Consider the following 16399-nt stretch of genomic DNA (forward strand, 5'->3'; position numbering starts at 1 on the left):
GGCCTGAGATAAACATTTTCTCAGCCATTCTTCGCCTCCTTTTAGTAAGTCCTCCATGTGGATGAATGATGTAGGAGTGCTCAGATGATTATCTGCGCCGTGAATGCGCAGTAACCATTTGTTTGCTTCTTTTATAGGTCTCCCCCGCCTTGTCCGTTAGGCTGCCATCCAATGCTGGTGAAGATGAGGATGACAGCTTCAATTCTGCTGTTGGACTTCGTGGATGACACCTATCACCAGGTAAGATAACTTTATTGAATACATATCCAATACAATGAAAGGAAACATGACACCATGCGTTCCCTTCATTGTATTACTCAATGAGTTAGGGCCCTTTCACTCTCAACCTTTTTTGGGGTATGATTCCATCCTTGCAGATCACATACACACATACAGTACATGTTGATTGTCACCCATACAGTACTTGTTGATTGCCTTCCCTGCGGTGGATGGGATCTTGCAGCAAGACAATGCGACATGTCACACCGCTGGAAATGTCCGAAACTGGTTAAAAGGGCATGACCAAGACTTCCCAGTACTACCTTGGCCCTCTAATTCCTCAGACTGGAACCCAATTGAACATCTGTAGGATCACTTCGCTCTATGGATCCTCCAGCAGCTGTGGGATGCCCTGCAGTCAGCATGGCTCCAGATAACTGTGACAACCTAACAGGACCTTACTGAGTCACTCCCAGTGCTGCATACAGCGGCTACTCTGGATATTAGCTGGTGGTCAGAATAATGTGACTTGACTGTGTTTCTTTGTCTGGTTTTTATCAAGGAATAGCGCGTTTTGCTATTGCTTTAGCAGTGATGGCTAACCTCCGGCACTCCAGCTGAGGTGAAACTACAACTCCCAGCATGCTCCATTCATTTCTATGGAGTTCTTAGAACAGCCAAGCAAGTGTGCATCTTGGGAGCCGTAGTTTTACCACTGCTGGAGTGCCGGAGGTTAGCCATCACAGATAGTGAAAATCAATGGAAGAACACTGCCAGGCATGCGGAGTGGGTGCATGTTGCCAAAAAAAGAGCTAGCCCACTTTATGCCTACCATTCTTATATCGGCAGATTTGGCTCTACCTATTCACTCAGGAGATACATGCATTGTTTTAGTTAAGGCACTGAAGTAGTCTGGAGAGGATATGTGGGCAGCGCTCCCCTCTAGTGAAACATTTACAGATTAATAATCATTATCCTCTGCAGCCGGCCGCCAGTAATTATCTAGTAAAAATCCACTGCATACTACATGCCTCATAGAGATCAAATTATTATATTTAATGAGCACTTCATTAGCGGCTGAAAATAGAAAGGCGATATTTGCATCTTATGGAAAGTTTTCATTTTGTACTGTACAGTCATTAAAGGGGCTGTCCCAACATCAAATGTTATTTTAAATGATTTAGCATGAAAGACAAATTACTTTTGTCATTTTATTTGTTACAAAAATGTTCCAGTTGCAAGATGTTCTTTTTACATCATTGGAACGGCGCCCTCTGGTGACCAAACTGTACAGAAATGTACACAATCCCCTACTGAATGAGCAGGTCAGACCTACATGCCTCCTAATTTCTGAAAAGCCTAAGGAGAGAAAAGACATGCACCCGTCCGTTGGATGTTCTGCGGTCTGCAAATTGTGGATCCGCAAAACACGGATACCGGCAGCGTACATTTTGCAGAATGGAACAGCTGGCCCCTAATAGAACAGTCCTATCCTTGTCCATAATGCAGACAATAATAGCACAAGTTCTATTTTTTTGCTGCACGGCCATGTGGGCATATGGACACTGAATGCACACGGAGTATTTCCCTTCTTTGAAGTGAATGGTTCAGCATACGAGCTGCAAAACGGAATGGACATGGAAAAATACATTCATGTGCATGAGTCCTGGGCCACACTTCTAACTCTGCCCACTGCCTATCTACACACGCCCTATCCCTCCCTGTCCCCTTTGTGCCTCCACACAGTACTTATTCCCGCTTACTGCCCCCTTTACAGTAGCGCTCAGCTATTTTCGGAAGTCCCTTAGTAATGAATGAAGAGCACACCGCTCTATTCACTTCTATGGAATTACCAGAAATAGCCGAGGCAGCCCTGGAGGGCAGCTGCGCATGCGCAGTGCGTTCCTGTTCACTTTGGGAGCTCCGTTCTAGAGATTGGTGCAGGTCATGCACCTACCTGACATTGGTGGCATATCCTTGAGCAGCAACCTCCAGCTGTTCTGAAACGACAACTCCCAGAATCCTCCTTTCACTTCTATGGGAGTTACAAGAATAGCCGAGTAAGTGTGCATGCTGGGAGTTGTAGTTTCACAGCCAGCAGCTGGAGTGCCGAAGATTGCTGATCCCTGTCCTAGAGAAATGCCACAAATCTTGGAGGTGAGACGAACCCTGTAAGTTCGATATGAAATAAAGAAAGACATACGCGTATTTCATCTTTCTATAAAGCTTTTAGCAACTTTATCAAGTTAAAGATACAGAAAGGCAATAAAATAGCAAATATAAATAAAACACAGCTCTAACTATGTACATGAAACTGACGCATGTCGTTTGCCACACAGACAATTATACAGTGCATCAAGAGCAGACCCAAACCCGTGGGGCGGTCAGAACCTATGAGATGTCACACGCATGTTACATGTGGAACCTAAGAGGACGAAGACAACAGTCACCCATACAAATTTGTACAATAACTACAAAATATAGTCAGCTCTATACATAGCAATATTAAACTCCCTGTGCATTAGAGATGTTGCACAGACAGGCGACCTGCCTGTCCATACACGGAACGAAGTATATAAAACCTTGGTCAGACAGGTCCTACATTGTGATTCTTTGGGAGAGGCAAATTATTAAGAGCAGCATTCAAAGGTGTTCTACACCAGTAACATATCTCTAGCATCCTACTAGCTTAACATAAATTAATATTACAATAATAACAGCAATTATAATAATAATATAATAAACTACTTGTATTCTACAATAAACTAGACAAGCACCGACTCTACTAGGAGACTACTACCCCATCACTTAACCGCTAAATCCCCAAATCGTTACTTCTATAGTCACACACGGTCCTCAAGTCTGGATGAAGTGTTCAAGTTTAGCAGGATATAATGACTACTCCTATACATCCACGTACACATTCAATACAGTATACGACTGGTCTGAAAATACAAACCGGTTTTAATAGACTCAATTTATAGGGCAAAATACTTCCTAAAAAGTAGATTAAGGCATTTTTCTCCCATGCAGTGTCATTTCACCCATATATGTCGGATAAAGGCAATGACTACACCATTTCTACCTTAAGATATAACAGAGAAACCTAAAACAAGTCTGTGTAGCAAGTAGAGGCAGTTTACTGCACAGTAACTTCACGTGACCACATCTGTACATGTAGCTACATGGAATTAAAAGGTGGTCACCCAAACAGGAAGTCAAGCGGTTGCTAGGCAACCTAAAGTGTGCAAAAAAGGGGTTCTGGAAGAGGAGATGTAAATAGACTGTGTAAGCTATCGGACTAAGTCTCCGGTCACATGCTATCATTTTATACCGGTGGTTAATCTTATTTTTGCTGTCATCTAATCTATAATCATGTCCTATGATGTCATGTATTGTTTAGGAATAAGATACCGTACTTCTATTACTAACAAAACTCAACCACTACCAAATGTCTGCAACTCAAAAGGCAAAAAAATCTACTTGTGATGTTGAAATAATGGACATTTTCATCCGTAATCACAACCTGGCCTGTAGATTAGGTCTCTGTTCACATCTCTGTTTGGTGCATGCGCCAGTAAAGCTCCCAGAAAACACGACAGATGTGTCCATAGGCCCCCCCGTTCACCCAAAGTATGTGTCGACATACCTTTTTATTTTTACCATACAGGAAAGCATGGTCTACTAGGCTTTCCAACAGACGGCAACTTACTCATAGGGAGCCACTTCCACAAGGTGGCGCCAGCGAGATGGTTCTCTTTCCTTAGGAAGTTCCTCTGTGCATGCTACACTAGGCAAATGGCCGACCTACGTCACTGTATGCAGTATGGATGTAAACAGAGCCGGAGGTGAGTGGCAGCTTGGTAGAAGAGATTTGGCTAGATAGTCATGACTTGAGGAAAGATTCGTGCACACATCTAGATGACGTTGAGAAGTGAGGTGGACTCAAGCTTGGGTCCATGTGTATAATCTTTGTAATCATTCATTTTCTATAAATCTATCCTATAAAAATAAATTGACATATGTACATTTCCCTGGTATGGATGTGGTCAAATAGATGTAATTTCCTGGTCACCATAAGGATTGGAAATAATCGACGGTGAGAATGTAACGAGTCGGTAATGAGTCTTTACACAGGAATGTGCTCAAAGAAATCCCTTGGCTCTTCTCCCTTTAACGCTGTCCTGCTTCCCGGATCCTGCATGCCACAGCGGTGATGAGGGCCGCTCCCTTTCCACTGCCATCTTCAGACTGGAGAAAGGTCACCTGACACTTTGGAGAAAGCTCTTTCACGGTTTCGTGCATGATGGAAGAGAAACTACAAGAAAAAAATAAATCAATTATAATTCAAAAAATTGTTTTTACTATATTTGATATACAGTTATGTCTGCATATTGTCTGTTATCCTATATCCATCCATTAGGATATATATTACTCTCAATACATGAAGTCCAACTGGGACAAGATGGCATGGAACACAATGGACTTCTTTATCTATGTGCCATATATTATTAACATTAGGCATTATATTTGGCAACTATACGGCGTTGTAATTTATCGGTCTAGTTTTCATCTTCTAACTGTAGTCTGAGATATTCTCTCTCCTTCAAAAAAGGGAAGAAGAACCCAAACAATTTTGCACAATTGTCATATCAACAGGCCAGAAGATAGGATGTGGAAACAAATATACGCCAAATTAATGCCACCAGGTATGGTTTACCATATTAATTGCCCAGAGTTCCCCCATAACTTACTGTGGGTGAAGTTTGTAAAGGGTCCCATCCACGCCAACAGTGACTTTTAGGGAATCCAACCCTCGGTTTTCTCTGATCTTGTCAACCACTGCAGCCACTCCAGCTCCACAAAGCTGAGCAGCTCTCCGTGCCACCACAGTGCACACTCCCTTCACAATGATACTGTCATCGCATGTGCTGTCCAAGCCAAGATGCTGGAGGATAGACCGAACCTGAAGCAATGCCAAGCGATCACTGCCGAGAGAGGATATGAAATATTATCAGGTAAGGACTTTGCCTCATGAGGTGCACTTCACATGAGCTTATAATCAAACAGGAGAGACGTACACTTACCTCTCTATCTGAGACAAGAATTTGGTTTCAAAAATGCCTCTGGTCTTCAGCCTCTCGGATATCTTTCCACGGAACAGGAGCCCCCGTTTAGTAAAATCTATCAATATATTCCTGACAATCTCCCCCAGATACATGCCACTGATCATCTTCTCAAACCTGTAAGCAGAAAGATTTCAGTTATTACCAAGATTAGGAATTAGTCCCCATTTAAGCCTATTATCTATTAGCAGACTGGAGGAGCAATAAAATATATCTACAGCCCTGTATAATGCTTCTTCCTTGTGGTGGTGCCGGGGGTCTCAACTGCAGGACCCCATGTCATCAGTTTAATTTTTAAGCAGCTTTATAGTAGGAGGACTCATTTGTATACCCTCTTCCCAGAATTCCAGAGCAGCGTTGCCTGGCCTATAAGACTCCTCACACCGTTTACGTGCTCTCTATAAGGAGATGCGGTATCCCCCCAAATAACCTTAATCACTGTAAACCAAAACTACCACTATATCATAGAGTATGCTCTTGTATATTCTGTTATTGTATATTGTGAGCCTCATACAGGCTCAGACCTATCGCCGCTAAGAAACGCCTTCCCTGGTGTCAGCGAGTGGAAGACGTTCCAGCCCCCAGGAGCACTAAAGTCGCTTCAGATGCCGTGGTCGCAACTGACCACAGCATCTGAAAGGTTAAATGCCTGCTATGTTACTATGATTGGTGTTATCGCTGGTCACACACATTAGCTCCAGGTGCCTGCTGTGTGGCCCCGGGCATCATCTTTTTAAAGACCCAGAGAAGGGATAACAGAATTTATATTACACAAATTTGCTTGAGTGTAGGACGTTCAATATGTTTGTGAATGGACATGATTTTGCAATATTTGGGGTATTTGCTGTAGAAGGTAACGTACCTCTGCTTGCCAGGATTCAGCGACAGTTCATCCACTGCTCTATCAAACTCTGTTCGGAAATCTTCCAGACAGTCATTATCACCAAACGCTCCCCACTCCATGTTAATGCACATTCTGCCTTCTTCTCCTTCTACCAGCTCCACGTTTCTCATCTCCTCCATGTAACATGCGTTGCTGCCAGTACCTGAGGTTCACAAATGAACAAGGTTAACCTTATGGATTCTGAGCAATGACCTGTGGGTGACCATTTGTGTCTCTATCTTTGCTTCCAAACCAATTATTCCATACATAAAAATGCTCAACAAGAGTGCTGGTCCTTGGCACCCATGTAACAACACCTAAATATGCTCAAGGAAGATAAATTCTTCAATGCAAATCGTTCCAGTAGCCGGCTTCAAACCAGATAGATGCAGGGAAGACGCAACCAATGTCCTTCCTGCACTTCAGCACTATCAAAACAGGAGAATTCTGACTTAACAAGTATAACATGTGATAAAATGATGCTACATAGGATTTCCTGGTCAATGTTTGTACTTATATATATAAGTGAGACTTATTTATAAATGGTGGAGATTCCCTGGAGCAATAAATGGGTGAAATACCTAGGATAGCATGCTTAGACATCTGCACAGCTTCCCCATTACACAATATCAGATAGCTGAGGTTTGCCATTCTGACTTTAGGCTTGTGTTTTGATAATCACTGGAAGGTGTTCTTTCTTACCGACAATCAGTCCCATTTCACAATGAGGATCTTCATAGCCACAAGTCATCATGGTTCCCACGGTATCGTTCACAACAGCTACCACATCCAGGTCAAACTCCTACGGGGAGCAAAACGTACTGTGTCAGTAAATGCTAAAACCTAAGCAACATTTTACATTCCGAAGTGAAGTGTACCATTTAACTTTAGGCTTATGCAGGGTACTTGAGGGAGTTTTCTAGAAATCGCCATTGATGGCCTGTACTAGGACAGGCCATAAAGCCTTATTCACACAGTCAGTGTTCGGTCAGTGATTTCCATCAGTGATTCTGAGCCAAAACCATGTGCGGCTCTAAACACAGAACAGGTGCAGATCTCTCCCTTATACCTTATGTCTGTGGAGGCTCCAATCCTGGTTTTGCCTCACAATCACTGATGGAAATCACTGACCAAAACAGCGACGTGTGAATGAGGCTTAAATGTGTGATGATGGGGCTGAGCTCAGGCTGAAAGCTGCATTTACCGATGTGCAGTTGTATATGAATAGCCTTGCAGAGGCTGAAGTCCCTTCACTCTGGTCACAGGAGTCACACACTCACTGATCACATACTGATAGACTGTCCTAAAGCTGGATCTACACAGTTTGACTGGGCAGGCAATAATCTTGAAGGACCTGTTCCTTCCCCATAACGTCTGCTCATCACTGGAGGTAAGGGCTGAATTTACATGCATGTCCACTGTATGTGGACAATGCTATTGCTCTTCTTCATACAGATTCATTGCTTCTGGCCAGCAGATCCCTGTTTACACAGAAATGATCTGCTGCCCAAAAATGATGATTTAGGTTTTCATGTTTGACTCATTCCTTGGGTGATCTGAGGCACATTTACCTGGACCGATTATGGTAAACAAGCCTTCGTATTAACATTGATTCCCGATAATCTGCCCGACAATCAGGCTGTGTAAATCCACCTTAAGGATAAGCGTTATTAGCATTTCCATTGTACTTTTCAAGGCTGGGCTAATAAACTGCAGCTGTCACGTGCGGGCGTAGTGGCCACACAATGCTGAAGAGAATACCTAAATTTTACTCACAAATTGTAGGTCTACTGGGCATCATGAATGGTGATTTTCAGCCACAGCGTAATTCTGTACTTAGGCCTCATGCACACGACCGCATGTATTTTGCCGTCTGGAAATTGTGGATCTGCAATACCCAGATACCCTTCGTGTTGGATCCACATTTTTTTATGGACCCACTGACTTCAATTGGTCCATGGTACGGCCAAGTATAGGACATATTCTACCTTTTTGCGGAACTGACATATTGATGCCAAAAGCACAAGAATCATCCGTGTGCTTTCCGCATCCGTATGTCCGTTCCACAAAAAGATGGAATATGTCTGCAAAATGCAGATCACGCAAAAAAAAAATTAAAAATGCAAACGGCACACAGACCACATGAGTATTTTTTGGATCCGCGGTTTGAGTAACAAAATGGACACGGCTGTGTGCATGGGGCCTTACTGAATTGCAAGTGGAAGCAATTTAGGTAGGGCACAGCAACGAAGAAGCCAAATTCCCTGCAGCTGCTCTCAGAGCGGGCTGAACAATACGCATACTATCCAGTGATGGGAATACAGAGGAGGTTCTGAGACTTCTCATACTGTAGGATCTAGTTCCCTGTGATAAACACTTCCTTACAAACGGTTTGTCAAAAAAGGAGTAATGCAAGTAATACATGTGGTAAAGTAAAAATACTGTACAATCGTGTGCCTCATCTGCGCATCATGCGGAATACCCACCTCCCGCCTGTGGATAGCTTCCTTCAAGAGATTCACAACATCCTCTCCTTCACAACCAGATGCTTTGAAACCTTTGGTCCACTTCAGGAGAATACCCTATAGGAAAATATATATACACTCTTGTAATATGGCCAACGCATGAGTCTGGAGGTGGTAAGCTGCAGGATAAGCCATGGGCAAAAATTAACCTAAAGAAGCTTTATACGTGGTCACCAAGGTGGTCACCTAGGAGGCACCTCTAGAGCATCCATGTATTTTCAGCTATACTCCCGCTAGCGTGCTGTGTTTAGATGAACTCAACTGAACTATCGGAACTTAAGGGAAATCTGTCATTGCTTTAGAAGCTGACTAATCCGCATTGAATACTCCACGATGCCAATAAAAATTATAGGATTAGGGATCGACCGATTATCGGAAGTTCTGATATTATCGGCCGATATTAAGGAATTTGTACATTATCGGTATCGGCATCGAACCTTGCCGATATACCGATAATGCGTATAAAGCGAGTACTAGTGAGCGTTTCCATTATGGAAGCGTGCACTAGTATGCATCGGGAGCAGGGAAGAAGCCACAGCAAGCGCTTCTGATACTCACCCTCCCTGGTCTTCTTTGATGGGGCCCGCACTGCACTGTCCTGACCCTGTACAGCGTCAGGACGTATTCAGCGCACTATGACCTGACGCTGCACGCTGTCAGTTGACAGTGCAGCGTAGGCCGGAGAACACAGGGGAGTGAGATGCCGGACCCGGAGATGAAGAGGAGCCGCGGCGCAGGAGAGATGAGGAGTTTTTTATAGGGGTTAATAAAGGTCTGATCTGAGGTCTGATATGGGTTAATAAAGGGCTGATCTGAGGTCTGATAGGGGTTAATAAAGTCAGTGAGGAGGGGGGGATGGTGTGGAAATTGGCATTTGGCACTAGTATATTATAAATGTAAATTATAAATGGACTACCAACTAAGGGCTTTATTAATTTATAATTTACATTTATAATATACTAGTGCCAAATGCAAATTTTCACCACCTCAGTGACTACCAACTAATATAATATATATTATGAGATATAAAATATCTGTATAAATGATCGGCTATAGCCCTGAACGTTCACAGATTATCGGTATCGGCTCTATAAAATCAATATCGGTCGATCCCTAATTAGGATCAGGACAACAAATTGCTATAAAAATAGGTCAAAAAATTGTAAATAAATAAATAAATAAAAATGACCTTGTATTACCGATATAATGATGTAGCAGAACTGAATTTGTCGGGAGCTCACTGATTTGTGACTTGGGATAATGATAATGCAGTAGGTTTATCTGCAGTCCATTATAAAACCACAGCACCATGCTATCAAGCACAAATTACCAACTCAGCAGAGCTGCTTCTCACAATCTTATGGATTACAAAAACCACCCAGAATGTTGGCCATTGCCCCCAATTACCTCATCCAGACTGTTCTGATGGCACGGGAAAGAGAAGGTGAACCCGAGGGGCAGAGATATTCCCTTCATACCCATGTATTCCAGGAAATCAGCAATGCAGTGGACAATGTGGTCAAATAGCTGCAACGAATAACACACAAAGCATAGTAGAAAACAGTCAAAAAAAGAAGAACGAGAATTTCCTGGGTTACAGGCAAAACAAAGCAGAGTTATAAATGCTGAATTAACGTTTTCATAGATTTCATTTCCTACACAGTCCGTTTTCATCAGTCTCACCTCCTCTCCGGTGCCTTGCATGATATCCTGGGGGATGGTGTAGATCTTATTGTGCATTTCCACCCCACGTCTCATACCATTCCGCACACGCACCAGAAGAACGCGGAAATTTGTGCCCCCGAGATCCAATGCCAGGAAGTCGCCTCTCTCTGTAAAATACCATTGTGATCCTGTTAAACTGTATACTTGACCTAAACTATTCTGCCTCATGCAAAAAATTCAGTTTTCTAGGATACAAGGATTAATATTTGATTGATGGAGTCCATGTCCCCTTCTATGAAGAACCCAATGCATCAACGCTCTTTTCCATGTGACTAGAATTGCAGTTTGGCCCAATTTAAATGGGACTGAGCAGCAGTACCAGACACAGCCACACAGACCACGGTGTCAGGTACCGCTCTGAGCACTGCGGCCCCCTGTTTCAACTGTAGTTATATTCCTGATTTGAATGCATTCAATGTTATATCCTCGAAAGCCCCTTAAAGGGGTTGTCTCACTTCAGTATGTGGCATTTATCATGTAGAGAAAGTTAATACAAGGCACTTACTAATGTATTGTGATTGTCCATATTGCTTCCTTTACTGGCTGGATTCATTTTACCATCACATTACACACTGCTCGTTTCCATGGTTACAGACCACCCTGCAATCCATCAGTGGAGGTCGTGCTTGCACCCTATAGGAAAAAGCACCTTCCTATGTGCGCTCCTATGGTCCCAGCCACCAGAAAGGCTGATGCTTTTTCCTATAGTGTGCAAGCATGACCACCACTGATGGATTGCAGGGTGGTCTGTAACCATGGAAATGAGCAATGTATAATGTAAGGGAAAAATGAATCCAGCCAGCAAAGGAAGCAATATGGACAAACACAATACATTAGTAAGTGGCTTGTATTAACATTCTCTACATGATAAATGAAACATACTGAAGTGAGACAACGCCTTTAAATCTGTTTATCTCTACTCAAGAAGAGTCCACGTAAAGAGCATAGTTTCAGCGTCTATAGCCTTGCACAAGAAATTAGGATTTTCTGAATAATTACATAGCCTATAATTACTACATGAGCTTGAGTACAGAGCTTGGAGGTCTCCTCTCACCTGTGCCATCAGGGGTGGACCTTACATATGTCGGCAGCATCTTGACTGTGGCTTCATCATGGCTTGATTTCTGCAGGCCTCGACCCATCTCAACTTTCATGATCCTCTTAATCTCTAGAAGCTGTTTGGTGCTAAGGTGTAGGTCTTCAAGTGTCTTCTCTCGTTCATGACGTTGGTCAGCCAACCTGTAGGCTACAGCTGTCACCATGGCAGCTCCTTTACCACTGCCATCCTCTGATCGGATGAAGCGGACGTCACAATCAGGCACAAGTCTCCGGACAGTCTTCTGGAGGAGCCGTGCAAAGCTAAGGGGGGCGAAAAAGGGAGATGACTATATATTTGGCAGCGATCTTGGGGCACCTACTGTGGTCACTATGTAGGATTCCCTATGCAGAGGGGGTTCGTTCTTACAAGAAATGCCCATTAGTTCTTTACAGCTCATTGACTTACTGTGGGTGGTTCTTGTAGACAGACCCGTCTACTCCAACCGTTGACCTCAGTCGTTCCACCCCTTTGTTCTCTCTGATACGTCTAAGAACACCGGCAAGCGTGGCAGCACACAGGCTGGCAGACCGACTGGAGACTATCTGACAGATGCGGTGTGTGGCCACACAATCCTCATGTGAGGGCTCCAAGCCCAGCTTGCTCAGGATCTGATGTGCTGTTTTGATCCCTTCTTTATCTCTGCAGAAGAACGAGCAAAGTTATTGTCCATATCATTAATGGTGTATATTACTGACACTAGGGTCATTCATCATAAAAAGCATGGCATTAAACCCTTCACACTGCAGAGCATATTCATCATGCTATAGTAGGAGGAAAAAGTTCTAATCAAGACATTGGGGGGAATTTAATAAGGTCTGTTCCCCATTTTCTGGTGTAGAAAAGTTGCAAATTTTGATGCAAGTGGCCTTTTGCACAAAATTATGGGCTGTTTATGCTACTTTTCTTGAATTAAAAAAAGTGAGTGGGGCATGGGCAGAGGGGGAGAGTGCCTATATGGCCTGACAAATTTAAAGGGGTTGTCCCACGTGGCCATTTCCACTTACAGAAACAGCTTGTTCTGCTATGCTGTTTGGGAGGCTTTAAAGAGGACCTTTCACATGATTTGACTTGAATGGGAAGATCTCTGGATCCATGTGAGGTACAGGGCTGGTTCTAAGTTTGTTGGAAAGAGATTGTCATGTACTATATACAGTACAGACCAAAAGTTTGGACACACCTTCTCATTCAAAGAGTTTTCTTTATTTTCAAAACTATGAATTAACACATGTGGAATTATATACATAACAACAAGTGTGAAACAACTGAAAATATGTCATATTCTAGGTTCTTCAAAGTAGCCACCTTTTGCTTTGATTACTGCTTTGCACACTCTTGGCATTCTCTTGATGAGCTTCAAGAGGTAGTCCCCTGAAATGGTCTTCCAACAGTCTTGAAGGAGTTCCCAGAGATGCTTAGCACTTGTTGGCCCTTTTGCCGGTGACTGTGGAGGCCAGGTCATCTGGCGCAGCACCCCATCACTCTCCTTCATGGTCAAATAGCCCTTACTTTCAAAGTTTTCCCAATTTTTCGGCTGACTGACTGACCTTCATTTCTTAAAGTAATGATGGCCACTCGTTTTTCTTTACTTAGCTGCTTTTTTCTTGCCATAATACAAATTCTAACAGTCTATTCAGTAGGACTATCAGCTGTGTATCCACCTGACTTCTCCTCAACGCAACTGATGGTCCCAACTCCATTTATAAGGCAAGAAATCCCACTTATTAAACCCGACAGGGCACACCTGTGAAGTGAAAACCATTTCAGGGGACTACCTCTTGAAGCTCATCAAGAGAATGCCAAGAGTGTGCAAAGCAGTAATCAAAGCAAAAGGTGGCTACTTTGAAGAACCTAGAATATGACATATTTTCAGTTGTTTCACACTTGTTTGTTATGTATATAATTCCACATGTGTTAATTCATAGTTTTGATGCCTTCAGTGTGAATCTACAATTTTCATAGTCATGAAAAAAAAGAAAACTCTTTGAATGAGAAGGTGTGTCCAAACTTTTGGTCTGTACTGTATATATATATATATATTTTACATTAATCTTGGGATAACCCCTTTAATAATTTTGAAACGTCTTACATCAGGGGACTTTATACCAAGACCGGCGTATCAAATGTTGGTCTTAGGCTAGGTCTACACGACGACATTTGTTGCGCGACATTTTGTTGCACTAATGTTGCGCGACAATTTTTATAATGGCAGTCTATGGTGTCGCACTGCAACATGCTGCGACTGTGACGCAACAGTCGCAGAAAATCCATTTGAGATGTCGCAGTCGCAGCATGTTGCATGTTGCAGTGCGACACCATAGACTGCCATTATAAAAATTGTCACGCGACATTATGCACTAATGTTGCGCTACAAATGTTGCAGTGTAGTTGTGCCCTATCTGTCGCGCGACTTATTGTCGCGCGACAAATGTCGTCATGTAGACGTAGCCTTAAGGGCTCTTTTTGTGCAAAAATGTGCAACTTCACCTCTTTTACACAGCGCTATCCACCTTCCTAGAAGTTGGGTGGGAGAGAGCAGGGCCTATGTGGCTCAACAGATTTAAGATAACTTATACCAGAAAACTAGCATTTTCCACACTTGAAGTCTACATGTAGATTTTAGCTTTTGATGCATGGACCTTCTGCACTGCACCCAAATTACTAAGAGGCGTTCAACATAATTGTGTACATAATTTTGGCACATTTACACCAGTAGGCTTTATATCAAGTCCAGTATATGAAACATGGTCTTAGTAAATGTTCCCAAATATGTGGTAAGTATAGAGCACTTAGTAGAGTAGGTGGCAGTTGCAGGTGGCAGTAGAGCCCAGTGCCACATAAGAGAATTGCAGCACTATATAAGGGCAGTGTGGAGGCAATGGTGCCATACTGAGCTATAAAGTAGTCATTCATATCTTTGTATGAAGAGCGTATCTATCTAGTCATCATATACAGCAGTGTATAAAATAATAGAACAGGTAAGGCTGAGTTCACACTCGCGTTTGGTGCGGATCCGTCATGGATCTGCACAAACTGATCCGTTCAGATAATACAAACGTCTGCATCCGTTCAGAACGGATCCGTTTGTATTATCTTTAACATAGCCAAAACGGATCCGTCTTGAACACTATTGAAAGTCAATGGGGGGCGGATCCGTTTTCTATTGTGCCAGATTGTGTCAGTGAAAACGGATCCGTCCCCATTGACTTACATTGTGTGTCAGGACGGATCTGTTTGGCTCAGTTTCGTCAGACAGACACCAAAACGCTGCAGACAACCTCCAGAGCGGAATGGAGACGGAACGGAGGCAAACTGATGCATTCTGAGCAGATCCTTTTCCATTCAGAATGCATTAGGGTAAAACTGATCCGTTTTGGACCGCTTGTGAGAGGTCTGAACGGATCTCACAAACGGAAAGCCAAAACGCCAGTGTGAAAGTAGCCTAAGGCTGAGTTCACATCAACGTTCAGCCTTTCCGTTATAGGAGCAGGAGAACGAAAAGGACGGATTCGGCACATAACTGAGCCGAACGGATAGTAGGGGTCCCATAGGCTATAAATGGGGTCTGTTAGGTTACCGCTCAGAGAAACATTTGTTTTTGCAGAATCCATCCTTTCCGTTCTCCTGCTCCTATAATGGAGCAGGAGGACGGAAAGACTGAACGCTGATGTGAACTCAGCCTAAAATGTTAAAACCAGGGCCCAAGAAAAAAGTTACACCTCCAGCTGTCGAAAAAAGTTAAATCATTATTATCCCCAGAGAAACTGTGCTCAGTAAAGTGAATGGACTAAGATCATATTTAATAACCTAGCCCTGATCATAATAATACTGGCCTTATGGGTAAGAATATGGATCTGAACAGGTAGGAGAAATCTTGGCTACTTCAGCAATTTCCTGGAAAATGACAATAAGCAGTTTGCCATTTTAAGGACCTTACTTTTCAATCTCTGAGACATAGCGGGTTTCAAAATGTCCGGTGGTCAAAAGATCAGCTGTGATCCTCCCTTCAAATAGCAGATCCTCCTTGGCCATCTTGACTAGGATGAGCCGGACTAGCTCCCCCATGTACATCCCGCTGATCATCTTTTCAAACCTGAAAGGCACAGTCACCGTTAGATGGCTATCAATTCAATAACCTCTAATTATTGTAATGCATCAGAGAAAATATACCGGTAGCTAACAACATATCCTTTCTATATGACACCATTCCAATATGACATTATTTGCAAAGGCCAGTATGGGTTTAGACATGTCAGTACCTAATATTACCAGCAGGTGGCAATGTTGCAGCATTAAAACTCTGCTTCAATAGAGCGCAGCCATTGCACAGCAAAAATCCTACTTGTGCCAAGTTGGGCTACTTTTTAGACAGACTCTAGGCGTAGGCACATCTAAAAATTTCAAGAAATAGAAGTGCAATAAAAAAAATCTCTGTTTCATGAGTCACTGACACAGATCTGTTGTGGGACGGACCATAAGCTGAACCAGACCTACAAATACAAGAGGTAAGTAACATGGCCGGGGAGAGAGCTGGATTCTTATCTCACAATCTGATACCAACGGAGAACAATAAAGAATGGGGCGCTGGAAAGAGAGAAGCAGAGGGACACAATGTGCAGGACTGGCTGATCCAGGGAGCCATGTGAGACCATCCTGTTTACCAGTCCTTTGGCTGCATCTCAATATATGACTCAACTTGCTAACATTCTTTGTGTTTGCTGTCAATGAATAGAAACATTCTTGGTAACATCCTGTGGTTGAAAACCTGTATAGACCCAGCACTTCTCACAGCTGAGAGTTTGCTACAGGTTGATGCTGTCCTTGA

At 43.0% G+C, this 16399-nt stretch overlaps 1 protein-coding gene across 1 annotated transcript in view; it reads right to left on the reverse strand.

The window, feature by feature from the left end:
* Positions 1 to 2409: 2409 nt before the first annotated feature.
* LOC120986084 (hexokinase-2) overlaps positions 2410 to 16399 on the reverse strand; it is a 41317-nt gene continuing 27327 nt past the window's right edge. The window contains exons 8-18 of the mRNA XM_040414417.1: positions 15512 to 15667; positions 11983 to 12216; positions 11533 to 11837; positions 10437 to 10585; positions 10161 to 10280; positions 8715 to 8810; positions 6931 to 7030; positions 6208 to 6391; positions 5307 to 5462; positions 4974 to 5207; positions 2410 to 4537 (exon numbers count right to left, since the gene is read on the reverse strand). Coding sequence (XP_040270351.1) covers positions 4393 to 4537; positions 4974 to 5207; positions 5307 to 5462; positions 6208 to 6391; positions 6931 to 7030; positions 8715 to 8810; positions 10161 to 10280; positions 10437 to 10585; positions 11533 to 11837; positions 11983 to 12216; positions 15512 to 15667 — 1879 coding nt within the window. The 3' untranslated portion in view covers positions 2410 to 4392. The remainder of the gene's footprint in view (positions 4538 to 4973; positions 5208 to 5306; positions 5463 to 6207; positions 6392 to 6930; positions 7031 to 8714; positions 8811 to 10160; positions 10281 to 10436; positions 10586 to 11532; positions 11838 to 11982; positions 12217 to 15511; positions 15668 to 16399) is intronic.

The sequence above is a fragment of the Bufo bufo genome, chromosome 1 (assembly GCF_905171765.1).
Source record: "Bufo bufo chromosome 1, aBufBuf1.1, whole genome shotgun sequence".
In the NCBI taxonomy this organism is placed as follows: Eukaryota; Metazoa; Chordata; class Amphibia; order Anura; family Bufonidae; genus Bufo; species Bufo bufo.